An 11,439-nucleotide genomic window follows, 5' to 3' on the forward strand; every position below is an offset into this window, starting at 1 on the left:
GGGTGGTGAAGGCTGCGACGCGGGCGCGTTTTTCGAGTGGGGGTGACACCGAGTGACTCGCTGACTCACCAGCCTGCCGTGGCTGCCGCGGGGCTCCATGATGCTGCTGCTTCGCGGACGACTGTTCGACTGACCCTCCCCCTCGCGCCGCAAGCCTCTTATAGAGGCCGCCGCCCCGCCCCAGCCCGCCCCGCCCCGTCCTTCCCCGCCACGCCCCGCCACGCCCCGCCACGCCGCGAGCTTTCGCGCATGAGACTTTTTCGCGGTTCTTACAATACGGTTTTGTTTGCCGCCGCATGAGAGGCAGATGCGCGTCTTCGTTTCTCGTGCGCCCTTCTCTTTGGCGCGCTGGAGCAGGCTGGACAGGCTGGACTGGAAGGGCCAAGTGAGGTCTGACTGACTAGTCGTCCGTAGAGAGCCCGACTGTGCCAGGACGCGGCCAGGATGCGTCCAGGACGCTGGCCGGGCACTGTCATGGACCGGGCTCTGGCCGGCGTGGCCGGGCACCGAGCCTGCGAGCGACGTCCTTGTCTGTCGCACTCGTTGAAGGCCTCCAAGAGAGGCAGAAGGTTCTGCAGCGAGAGCCTGGCCGGCCAGACCGATCCGCTCCAACGTCGGGGCGAATCGCCGCGCGGGTAGGCACCCCGCGGCGCACACGTGTCACCGCGCGGCCTAGGTGGCGTTCGTCGGGCGGCGCGCTGGCGGCGGAGCTGTGCGTCTCCCCGGCGCGGTGCGAGCTGCGCTGCGCGGCGGCGCGGTCCTCCCTCCGCATTTGCACACGGTGTCGATGCCTGCGATGGAAGGGGAGGGGCTTGGAGGGGCGTGGGACAGCCGGCTCGGCTTCTGTTCGGCGGGCTGGCGGACTTCCTGGGTGCACTAGCCGCCGCTAGCCGCGCCTCGAGGCGCGTATCCTCGGGACTCCCGACTTCAACTTGCAGGCCTTCCAGGCCTCCAGGCGGGGCGGGGCAAAAACAACACGCGGCCAGGCTGGCGAGGCGCTTCACCACGCGGACGCGCCGCCGCGCCGGGCCGTGCAATCTGCGCCTTAAATCAGGCAGTGAAAATGGCAGCGGTCCGTCTTCCTCTGCGAGACTCGGGCTCGCCGGCCGCGTATCGGACGCGCTTCATATAGCTGTCGACGCCGTGGTGGATTTTTCTGTTGCCCCCTCCGGGCTGCTCCTATCTAGCGAGTGCGGATGCCTGTCGGGCCTGTCGGCGGATGTTGTATTTATGAGCCCTCCTCTCCTTCTGTTCCAGCGCGGCGCTCCATGTCCGGCAAGTCCGACCCCGCCGTGTACGAGGAGTTCTTCCAGAAGCCCACCTACGACTCGCTGCCCAAGCCCAAGGGCTCCTGGCAGGAGGACTACAACCGCCGCAACGCGGCCGCCAACAAGATCCTCGCCCTCGGGCTGCTCGTCGGCGCGGCCACCTTCGCCCACTCGCTGTACGACCCCCTGCCTCCAGTCACCAGGGCCGACCTGCCCATCGACCCCCGCAAAAAAATCTAAACCTAGAACTTATTCCCTCATTAGAAAATGCAATAATATGCCCAACAATTGTCAACATCAATGGCATGACCGTGAGTCACCACTCAAATTTTAGTCAATAAAGTCACCATTTAAAAGTGTGTCAGTGTGTTTATTTCCCAACCCTCTGCCGAGATACAACAACCATACAAACAATTCTTAGGCTTGCCGAGCACTCTGAGTTACTTGAGTTTCTCGTCAAGTGCCTCGAACGGCGCCACGCCATGGCTAATGGAAACAGACACTCGCATAGTTTCAAATCGCACCAATGGGGAATGCAACATGGGATGGGGGAATGCAGGGAATGCGCGGGATCTTGTCTTACGCACGTTGCGTATTTGCAGAAGGGCTTTCCTGTCTGCTTATTCGCAGTCATTGCCCAGCTCAGCTGATATGCCCCCCCCCTCCCTCCCCTTTGCTCTTTTGTCTGCCTCTTGTGCGAATGAATCACATCATTCTTGCTTCGACCTGTGTTATCGTTATCTCTGTCTAGTTCATTCACGGCGTGCACAGCTGGGCTGTCTCCGTGCCATGTCTGGATGAAGCTGTCAGCCTTAACATTACGCCTACGACATGTCGAAGTGGGGAATATGTTTGATTTCCCTTTTCACTCTCCAGTGCTGCGTCGTTCGCTGTCAATCATCTGACAATGGTGGTATCAAGACACAGGTCATTAGTAATGCAGAAGTGGGCAAAATCTATTCCGACTTTTCCGTGAACTCGACAATTGAGTATCTGTTTCAGTTCCGGTCTCTCCAGGTGGGTTGTGTTCGGCCAAGCGCTTCGCACTTTGTCTTAACCTTCAAATTGGTTGAGGAAAACACTGACATTCCAGGTAACTTCCCTGTCAGATCACTCATGTCTTGTGTATCGTTCCAGTTCAAAACACAAGGGCTCAATAATAAGTCACGACCTGCTCGGGTGACTGTTGAGTGTCTTGATGCTACGCGTGCCTTGCCAGTTTTGGTAGTGCTGCGACAAGCGAAGGGAGTTCTGTCATGGCAGTTGCCGCTAATTGTTCCCACTAAACATGACAAGTAAGTTGCTTCACTTTATAGTGTAGATGGAAGTTAAAATGATTCTCATTGTGTTTGATGTTTTCTGTTTCTTAGGGTCGAATATCATCGAACATCAAGAACACTTTGTCCAAATAGTAATTATCAGAGGGCAGCACTCTACAATGGAGGACCATTTAACAGTTTCTCTTCTGAGATTGGGGAGGAGGTTGACATAATTATTTCATCATCATCTTCTCAAAACTTAACATTTATGTTAAAATTAGAATTAGAAAATGATTTTGTAGTTAGGTGAGGAACTAATTGGTTTATGATATCTGAATGGTACTCCATATCTACTCCATATCTATGATCTTGACTCCTATATTTCAGTGGTGTAAATGATGGTCGCAACCTGACGGTTAGCCCAAGTGAGCCAACATTTTATGAGTTCAACTGGGCACCTCAATCTCTAGATACTGTAATCCTCAGAGTTGATTCAGATGACAATGTCTGCATGGTTGTGTCTATTCAAAACATCAGCGTAAGTTCGTTTTCCCTCATATTTCTCCATTATTTTGTATATTTCTTTTGAACAGGGCTGATATTTTTTTGCAGTGCCCTGTATTTGATTTAGAGAGAACAGTTCAATTTGAAGGATATCGCCAGACTGTGACTTCTCGTGGTGGTATTACACTTACTGTGAGCATTTCTTGCAATTGTTTCACACTATTTCTTTCTACAGTTGTTATTGCTATTTTTTTTACCTTTGATAATATTTCTTCCATCAGAGGTCCCTGTTTCCCTTAGGATTTTACATTGTTTTTGTGGTGAAAGGTGATGATTATGACTGTACTGGTGTCTCATCACAAGAACCAACTCAAAGGAGCAAGCGCGTTGCCTTTTCTCTACATCCATCCATTGGTTATGAGGAATATGTTACAGCTACAGTATCAGCTCTCTCCATTTATTTGGCAATCTACGTGATTGCCCTACTTGTGTCAGTGGCATACTTCTTTAAGTAAGACAAGAACATATTTAACAGAATCCATTTAGTATGTGTATGTGGGACTAATTTAGTGTTGTCTCTCTTCACCAGAAAGCAAAATAATCCTGACTTCTTCAATTTTATCAATGACACTACCTCAAGTCAGGCTGGACCACCTGATCTTGATGCCTCCACATCAGGAGGAAATATTCAACCTTATTGCAGAAGGTGTCATCGAGGCTTAGACACTACATCAGATACCACCATTGCTCCTGACTGTAAGTAGTATTTACCATATGTTAATAAAAAAGTGTTTAATTGATAATAATTATTATTTTTTAAATCCCAGGCGTATCTATGGATTCCTCCTTGGATGAAACTGACATTGACACATTAGATGACGCAAATTATGACAAAGATGTTATACGGTAAGATAAAATTAGCTTAACTGCTCTTACAGAATTTTTGTTCCTAATTCTTGTTTTGTATGGGTTTTTATTTTCAGTTCCAAAAAGATTCTGTATGTTTGTGATCTTGCTCGAAAAAATCCAAAAATATTGAGGAAAAAGTCCTTAATGTACTTCTGGAACCTTTTGACTGTTGCTACATTTTATGCTCTGCCTGTTGTGCAATTGGTTTTGTCTTCTCAGATGGTAGGTTCAGAGGTTCAATTTTTCCTGCATCACTTAAAGCTTCCAGAAACATCTCAAATGTATGCTTTTCCCTTGCAGGTTCTCCAACAAACAGGCAATCAAGATCTATGTTACTACAATTTCCTTTGTTCGTATCCTCTGGGTTTTTTGAGTGATTTCAACCATGTATTTTCAAACATTGGCTATTTTCTTTTAGGCCTATTGTTTGTTATACTTGTATACAGACGAGACATAATGCATTGTAAAGCTGCTGCAGAAATTAGAGACTTGGACAGGGTAATTATATTTTTCTGCCTTACAACACTATTTTCCTTTAAGTATTATTTTCTGCTTTCTATAATATTTTCCTCCTTGCAGTCCTTTGGTATACCACAGCATTATGGACTTTTATATGCCATGGGTGCTGCTTTGATGATGGAGGGCATTTTAAGTGGTTGTTACCACGTGTGCCCCAATCATTCTAACTTCCAGTTTGGTATAAAGATATCAAAATATATATTTAGTTATTGCTTTTTACTCTGTTTTACATGTTCTAACTAATTTGGTTTTGTTTGTTTTTTCCAAAGATACAAGCTTTATGTATGTCATCTCTCTGCTGTGCATGTTAAAAATTTATCACACACGTCATCCAGATATCAATGCTAGTGCTTATGCCACCTTTGGAGTTCTTGCACTAGTTATATTAGTTGGAGTGGCTGGCATATTGTCTGGAACTACATACTTTTGGGCAGCGTTCACAGTGTTGCATGTTCTCACCTGCATGTGGTTATCTGGCAAGATTTATTACATGGGACGGTTACGATTTGGTAAGTCTTTAACAAAGTAAGGATCCAGATAAACTGCTTTTTAAATAAGGTCTTGATGATGCTTGTTTTTATTTCTTTAGGTTTCAGTATGTTTAGGAGGGCATATAATTTATGCATTCAAGAAATAATACCCAATCCTTGTGCTTTCTTTAAGCCAAGATATCCAAGTCGTTTGGTACTCCTTATCCTAGGTACATGTTCATTTAAATGCAGTGCTTTGCGGTTCTTGGATCATGTATATGCTTCTAAACGAGATGTTGTGTTATCTTGCAGGAAACATGGCCAATTGGGGTCTTGCTGCTCTTGTCTGGATTTATCACCTTGACAGCAGCTTTGGATCGTACCTTTTAGCCATTTTCATGGCAAACCTTATGCTGTATACCATTTTCTACATTGTTATGAAATTTTTGTGTGGGGAAAAGCTACTTCTGCAACCAGCCGCTTATCTTATACTGGCAACACTAGGATGGGGATCGTCTCTCTACTTTTTCTTCCATAAGTCTATATCATGGGCAGTAAGTGACAACACATAGTAAATTTTGTTTTGCTCTTAACATTTGAAGACAGGCTTTACCATCTAATTTTTCCTGTCAGGGCTTAATCTATAAACTTCAAACATTGTCTTCTATTTTCAGGTCACACCTGCACAGTCTCGCAGCTTTAACCAACCGTGTCAGGTTATGAATTTTTATGATAAACATGACATTTGGCATTTTTTATCAGCCTTCAGTATGTTTTTCTCCTTTATGGTAAGGCTTTCTCCAGATCCTTAGTTTGAAAATGACTTGGTGCCTGTTTTTTTGTTGTGACAGTGTACTCATTTCTTTACATTTGTTTTTACAGACATTGCTCACTTTAGACGATGACTTGGTTCATGTATCAAGATCAAAAATTCCTGTATTCTAATGGAAGACACCAGTTCTTCATTACACTGCAGTTTGAAGATTATCTTCTAGATAAATATAACTTTGTACATATTGATATGGTGCTGCTAGACTTGCTGAAACAAGACTGTGATACATTTTTTGGCCAGTATGCCATTAAATTATTTGTACATTATAAAGTCAAGTCTGTTGAGCATTTTTGAGTTATGGAACTTTTCATGGTAATGTGTTAAGTCCATGCAAAGAATTTATTTTATTACTGAGATGATTTGTATTCTAAGATAATGGACTCTTCATGAGTTCTCTTGTTCTGTGATTGAGTGCTTCTTTTGAATGTATATGCCATATTAGTAAAAAAAAAGAGGAAAGGAACTCGCTGTTAACTGACCTGTGCTGATTTTTCCAAATATGGATTTTAAAATATCAAATATGTGAGATTTTTCATAAAGAATTTTTTTGTAGCTTCTTGGTTTTATTTTATTCCTGCAAATTTGAGCCCCATTTGAAAAAGGAAATGCTTTTTGGAGACAATATACAGAGTGATATGCTTTATAACAAATTTTAACCAATTTAAAATGAGAGAGATACACTGAGACCGCATACAACTCGCCCTGAGCTATGAAACTACTAAAGATAAATCTGAACCGGCCCGCCACTGTCCGCCCCCTAACATTTCCGTCACTAAATGTCTTTCCAATTATTCAAAATATAGAGCAGTTTCTGGAAACTCCAAACTATACTCGAGGTTTGGGTCTTACTTATTTCTCCCGTATGGATTCATTTGTTCTTGTTTAAACGGGAAAAGCTAAACTTTCGAATGAACATAAGTATATTTTGTTTGTCGTTAGGTTGGCGGCTATGGACCTGAGGCGCGTTCGAAAATTGACTACTTCTGTCTCTCTTTCCCTCTATGGCCAGAAGTAAGTGCGACAGAGACCAGTTTTGTTGTACAGTGTGTTACCTGCGTGCGTAAAAAAGAAGATTCGCGCCAAAACATAGCATCAGCACTACGCCGGTTCCGAGTTCCGATTATTATTCTACTATTTTGTTGTTTCATCCCAAAAGTTTGGTATTATTTGGAGTATTCTTAAGAAACTTTTGCACATGAGCTCCAACGTAGGAACTATTTACATCTGGAAGGAAACACCCAAGGCAATAGTGATGATTTCTTCTCGCTTGGTAACCTAACCACCTGTAGCTGAACAGTACAGCACCAAAGTCATGGATTAGTAATGATGTTTTTAGTGCATATTTTGACTATCAAAAGGAATACATGGAGAAGTACCTGAAAATTGAGAAGATTGGGGAGGGCACATATGGTGTCGTTTACAAAGCCCTTTGCAAGAAATCGAAGAAATGGGTTGCCCTCAAGAAGATTCGACTTGAAACGTAAGTTTTTACTGCACATAATTTTGATGTTGATATAGTTTAATCAGGGGTTCTCATTGCCAAGCTGCACATTTTTACTGTGGGTTCTTAAGGCGGTGTGTAGTTGCCTTCCTTTCATAGTTCGATGTTGCTTGTGCTTTCTGTGGTCTCGTTGATGTTTTTGCCGTTAAATAAGTTGTCACCCATCCATGTTCTTGTGAAAGTTGAATGTCTTCTTTTCGAGGGAAACTATTTACATCATTGTACTGGGTGTTAGTATAGTGTTTCTTAAGTTTAATTCCCATATCTATAATTTTACTATTCAATACATTGTTTCCTGGTTGAACTTTGAACCCGCTTTCAAACGGTTGCACAGTCCAGTTTAATTTTAATATTTTCAATCGTTCAGGTAATTGCATGAGATTCTGACCCATGATGTTTAGCTGTCTGTTAAAATCATGGTTTGTGATCAGAAATGTTTTTTTGTTGGCTTTTAAATCTCCCGCTTTCTTGTAGCCTTACCAACATGCAAATTGCAGCACTCGAATACCTCTTGTAGGTTTGGTGCTTTTGTTTCTTTTGTAAAATCAACTGCTGTTTTTTTTTTTTCTTTTTTAAAATTATTCTTGCACAGTTTGTCTACCCATTAATTAGCTTTCAATATTTTCTGTACTGCGTAGTGTAGTCCGGTACATTGACTATCTACCGTGTTTCCAATTGGTTGGAAAAGCCAATTTTTTCAAGCGCTGTTTGAAGTGATCTTTTTATTTTATGTTTACTCACTCAAACTGCATTGTGGATTGAAGCTCTTGCATTGACTTCAATGTTCCACTGTTTTCTATAAAATGAAAATCGTCCCACGCGGGTGGTCACACTGTGTGACCTCTTGCAGCAAATTTTTAACAACAATGGCGGACCTTCAAGGCTCCAGTGTGACACGGGCTTTTAAATATCGCTTTGACGCCCTTCCGAGCTGGGTTAATTGTTGGGATGACGTTCCTTGAAGTAATTTTACTCTCCTTATCCATGAGAAGCTATTTTTGATTTTATCTGGAGCCGGACTGCTGCGTGTCCTCCGCTGCGAGCTCGGGCCCAGGTATGCCTTTCTCCAGACCAGGTTATCAATTATTAAGTATTGCCTGATATTTACAGGTGATTTTGTTGTTTTAATCATAAGTTAAGACATGCACCTGTACATACGTGTTTGTTTGCACGCATTGTTCACTAACCAACGACGTGCGCCTGCAATGTGTCAGCTTTTGGGGTTAGGGGCTGCTTTGTGTCAAAGTTTGTGCTCAACATCTATGCTCTGATTTGGAAATAGACATTCGTGCTACGGATAGATATACCTATGTTACATTGGATTTTTATCTACTATACGTTTGTATGTGTGTACGTGATTTTAAAAGAAACTTCACCCAATTTGGAGTATTACCCCCAAATTGTCCCAAAGTTAGACTATAAATTTATTTGTGCTTTGTTTCACTTCCCCTTTTCAGTTGAAAGGTGTGTTACCTTGAATTTTAAAAGTGGAGTTTCCTTGCTTTTATTACTTAAGTCCCATTCATTAAATGTTGCTTGTTCCTCTATGTCTCCTCTGCTTTTGAATGCAAGACATTTACCCTCACTCTTTTTTTCTTGTCAGGTTTAGTATTGATTTTCTTTCTTTATTTTTTTTAAATTTTGTTGTTGAATTTGACCTTGCATATTGTGTACTGAATGATAGCGTGTAGTGTCCTTGTCTTATGTTTTGGAAGATCAGTAGTCTCAATCAGAACTATTGACATAGTTTATATCTTGTAGACCTTAGTATTTAATTTTTGTTGGTATTTATTCAAGGAAGGATCTAATGGAACTCAACGGTCAAATATCGAGTTAAACTGTGAGACATCTGCTTCGCTGAATCTTGTGTCTGCTGCGTGTTATTTATATATCGTAGCACCACATGATTCAGCTTAGTGTGTGTTTCCTCAAATTACACACCAACTAACATCTGCTTCTCCATTAACAACGCTCCTCCTTCTTTCTTATCACGTCTACCTGGAGCACATTCCAGCCTTTCTGTGGTGTTATGGTGTCTGTCCTGCTGATTGCTTTCAAATTGATACTGTACCTGAATAATCGTGCATTGGAAATTGAAATGTGGATTTGGAGCTTACGAATATTGTCAATCAGCTTTGTTTGGCTTGCTTTCAACTAAATTTGTTATCTTTTCTACTTGTTTTTTATGGCAGTGAGTCGGAAGGTGTTCCCTCAACGGCCATACGTGAAATTTCACTTCTTAAAGAGTTGACTCATCCAAATGTTGTCCAGCTGTTAGATGTGGTGCATTGTGAGAAAAAACTATTTCTGGTCTTTGAGTTTCTCACATATGACCTTAAAAAGTACTTGGACTCCTACAAAGATACATTACCACCTGATCTTGTTAAGGTATGTACCCATTCATTACAAATGTTAATGAAAGGAAGATGAAATACTACAAACTACCTAAATTTGAATTTCTGCATGATTCATATTTTTTCATTTTGGCTATTTGCAGAGTTATTTGCAGCAGCTTCTACAAGGCATTTCATACTGCCATCAGAATCGCATCTTGCATCGAGACCTGAAGCCGCAAAATCTTCTCTTGGACACAGAAGGTTACATCAAGCTGGCAGACTTTGGACTAGCACGGGGTTTTGGTATGCCAGTTAGAGCCTACACTCATGAAGTTGTTACCTTATGGTATCGAGCTCCAGAAATTTTACTAGGCACCAAGCTTTACTCCATGGCTGTGGACATTTGGAGTCTTGGCTGCATATTTGCAGAAATGGTATGTACTTTATAGTTCAAGTATTATAACACTAAGGTATATGCATTATCAGGAAACAATTTTCCATTCCTCAGACAACAAGGCGTCCATTATTTCCTGGTGATTCAGAGATAGACCAGCTATTCCGGGTGTTTCGCACATTAGGAACTCCAGATGAGTCAAAGTGGCCAGGCGTGTCACAACTCCCTGATTACAAATCAATGTTCCCAAGATGGGATCCTCAGGATATGAAAGAAGTGCTTCCCCTGATGGATGAAGAAGCTGTTGACCTGTTTTTGGTTCGTACACCAGAAGAAAAATGAAATTCTCTGTGTGTTTGTGCTTATTAACTTATTTATTTTTATGTTCTTTAGAAAATGGTTACCTATGACCCCAGCAAACGGGTAACAGCTGTAGAAGCCATGAACCACAGTTATTTGAAGAATGTTAAGTTTATTCCTCCCCCTGCTTTACCTCATGAAGATGACTCCTGCAGCGGTGTTTCATCTCGCGGAACATCAGAACTCGATCGCCATGGTTAGGGTTATAAATGTGATAAGATTGTACATTTAGCTAGTTGTCCTTCTAGTTAAGCACTTTTTTAAAAAATCGTGTCCTTGCTTTTAGATTTGATTTTATATTTGATGTGATACCTTACCATTTTATCGGTTTTATAACTGAAGATTTTTTTGTCCAATGAACTCTGGACCCTGGGATTTAATTTTAGCTTTTGGTGTTTTGCATGGAAACTTGTGCTTCATGCTTTCAATGATTTGATTGTAGCTTTAAACTTTATGTGCCCAGAATACTAGTTTATGTGAACATTTTGACTTGAATATATTGACTTAAAAATATGAATGACTGCTCTTGAATGCTCTTTCCTGACACTCCAATGCATTGATTCACTTACCTACTCTGAGTCTAAAATAGCATAGTGCTCAGCCGCTGGGATAACCAGCGCAACTGACTCGATGCTCGAAGAGTTGCCTACCCACCCGGCGCATGCGAGCGCTGCTCCGCCTGGTCAATAGCATTTTCTAGAAAATAAATCGACAGAAACTGACCATTCCGCACAGTGGGGAAGACCACGCGACCTTGGCTTAGGAAAGCATACTGTTCTGCGATGGTTCCATCGCCAAATTGCTGGACCACGGCTCTCCTTCCTTTGTCGCTGGGTGATCCGAGCCCACGCAGAACTAAGAACCCTGGCGATTCGCGGCGCGCTCGCTCCATCTTCCGCCGTTTTGCATTAAAACTTAAAATGTCACGGCCACCGCCCGGACTTTGGCTTTTATTTCTTGAGCGCCCCTAGACGTGGAGCTAGTCACAGCGCTGGCCTATCCCCGAGCGAGCGGCTCGCCCACCGACTCGCCACCATTCCCAAGCCGGGCTGAGCCGGCCGGGCCCATCGCCCAATCGCGGCCGATA

The 11,439-nt window shown here is 42.9% G+C and overlaps 2 protein-coding genes across 3 annotated transcripts; both read left to right on the forward strand.

The window, feature by feature from the left end:
* Positions 1-1,938: 1,938 nt before the first annotated feature.
* On the forward strand, positions 1,939-6,213 carry LOC117649324 (SID1 transmembrane family member 1-like). Its single transcript, XM_034391962.1, has 16 exons — positions 1,939-2,285; positions 2,406-2,563; positions 2,639-2,833; positions 2,915-3,065; positions 3,140-3,223; positions 3,313-3,542; positions 3,621-3,787; positions 3,859-3,937; positions 4,015-4,162; positions 4,241-4,438; positions 4,520-4,637; positions 4,729-4,968; positions 5,049-5,159; positions 5,242-5,483; positions 5,604-5,717; positions 5,812-6,213. Exons 1-16 carry the CDS (start codon positions 2,100-2,102, stop codon positions 5,872-5,874), a joined length of 2,484 nt encoding a protein of 827 aa, XP_034247853.1. The 5' UTR covers positions 1,939-2,099; the 3' UTR covers positions 5,875-6,213.
* A 547-nt stretch (positions 6,214-6,760) lies between these two features.
* LOC117649325 (cyclin-dependent kinase 2) lies at positions 6,761-10,869 on the forward strand. 2 transcript variants are annotated; one of them, XM_034391963.1, is made up of 6 exons: positions 6,761-7,031; positions 7,120-7,241; positions 9,455-9,650; positions 9,760-10,032; positions 10,107-10,310; positions 10,386-10,869. In XM_034391963.1, the coding sequence occupies exons 1-6, from the start codon at positions 6,957-6,959 to the stop codon at positions 10,551-10,553; spliced, it is 1,038 nt and encodes a 345-aa protein (XP_034247854.1). In that variant the 5' UTR covers positions 6,761-6,956; the 3' UTR covers positions 10,554-10,869. The 2 variants fall into 2 exon arrangements, with proteins under 2 accessions (XP_034247854.1, XP_034247855.1); XM_034391964.1 differs by having other exon boundaries at positions 6,762-7,031; positions 7,098-7,241.
* Positions 10,870-11,439: the final 570 nt, after the last annotated feature.

This window comes from Thrips palmi, unplaced genomic scaffold, assembly GCF_012932325.1.
Source record: "Thrips palmi isolate BJ-2018 unplaced genomic scaffold, TpBJ-2018v1 HiC_scaffold_4, whole genome shotgun sequence".
Classification (NCBI taxonomy): Eukaryota; Metazoa; Arthropoda; class Insecta; order Thysanoptera; family Thripidae; genus Thrips; species Thrips palmi.

Excerpts from the sequence above, each read along its gene's own strand:
- LOC117649324 (XM_034391962.1), top strand. The coding sequence starts at position 2,100 with ATGTCGAAGTGGGGAATATGTTTGATTTCCCTTTTCACTCTCCAGTGC. Across the intron at positions 4,163-4,240 it reads TGGTTTTGTCTTCTCAGATG|GTTCTCCAACAAACAGGCAA; the intron begins GTAGGTTCAGAG and ends TTTCCCTTGCAG. Across the intron at positions 4,439-4,519 it reads AAATTAGAGACTTGGACAGG|TCCTTTGGTATACCACAGCA; the intron begins GTAATTATATTT and ends TCCTCCTTGCAG.
- LOC117649325 (XM_034391963.1), top strand. The coding sequence starts at position 6,957 with ATGAGCTCCAACGTAGGAACTATTTACATCTGGAAGGAAACACCCAAG. Across the intron at positions 7,032-7,119 it reads TGATGATTTCTTCTCGCTTG|GAATACATGGAGAAGTACCT; the intron begins GTAACCTAACCA and ends GACTATCAAAAG. Across the intron at positions 7,242-9,454 it reads AAGAAGATTCGACTTGAAAC|TGAGTCGGAAGGTGTTCCCT; the intron begins GTAAGTTTTTAC and ends TTTTTATGGCAG.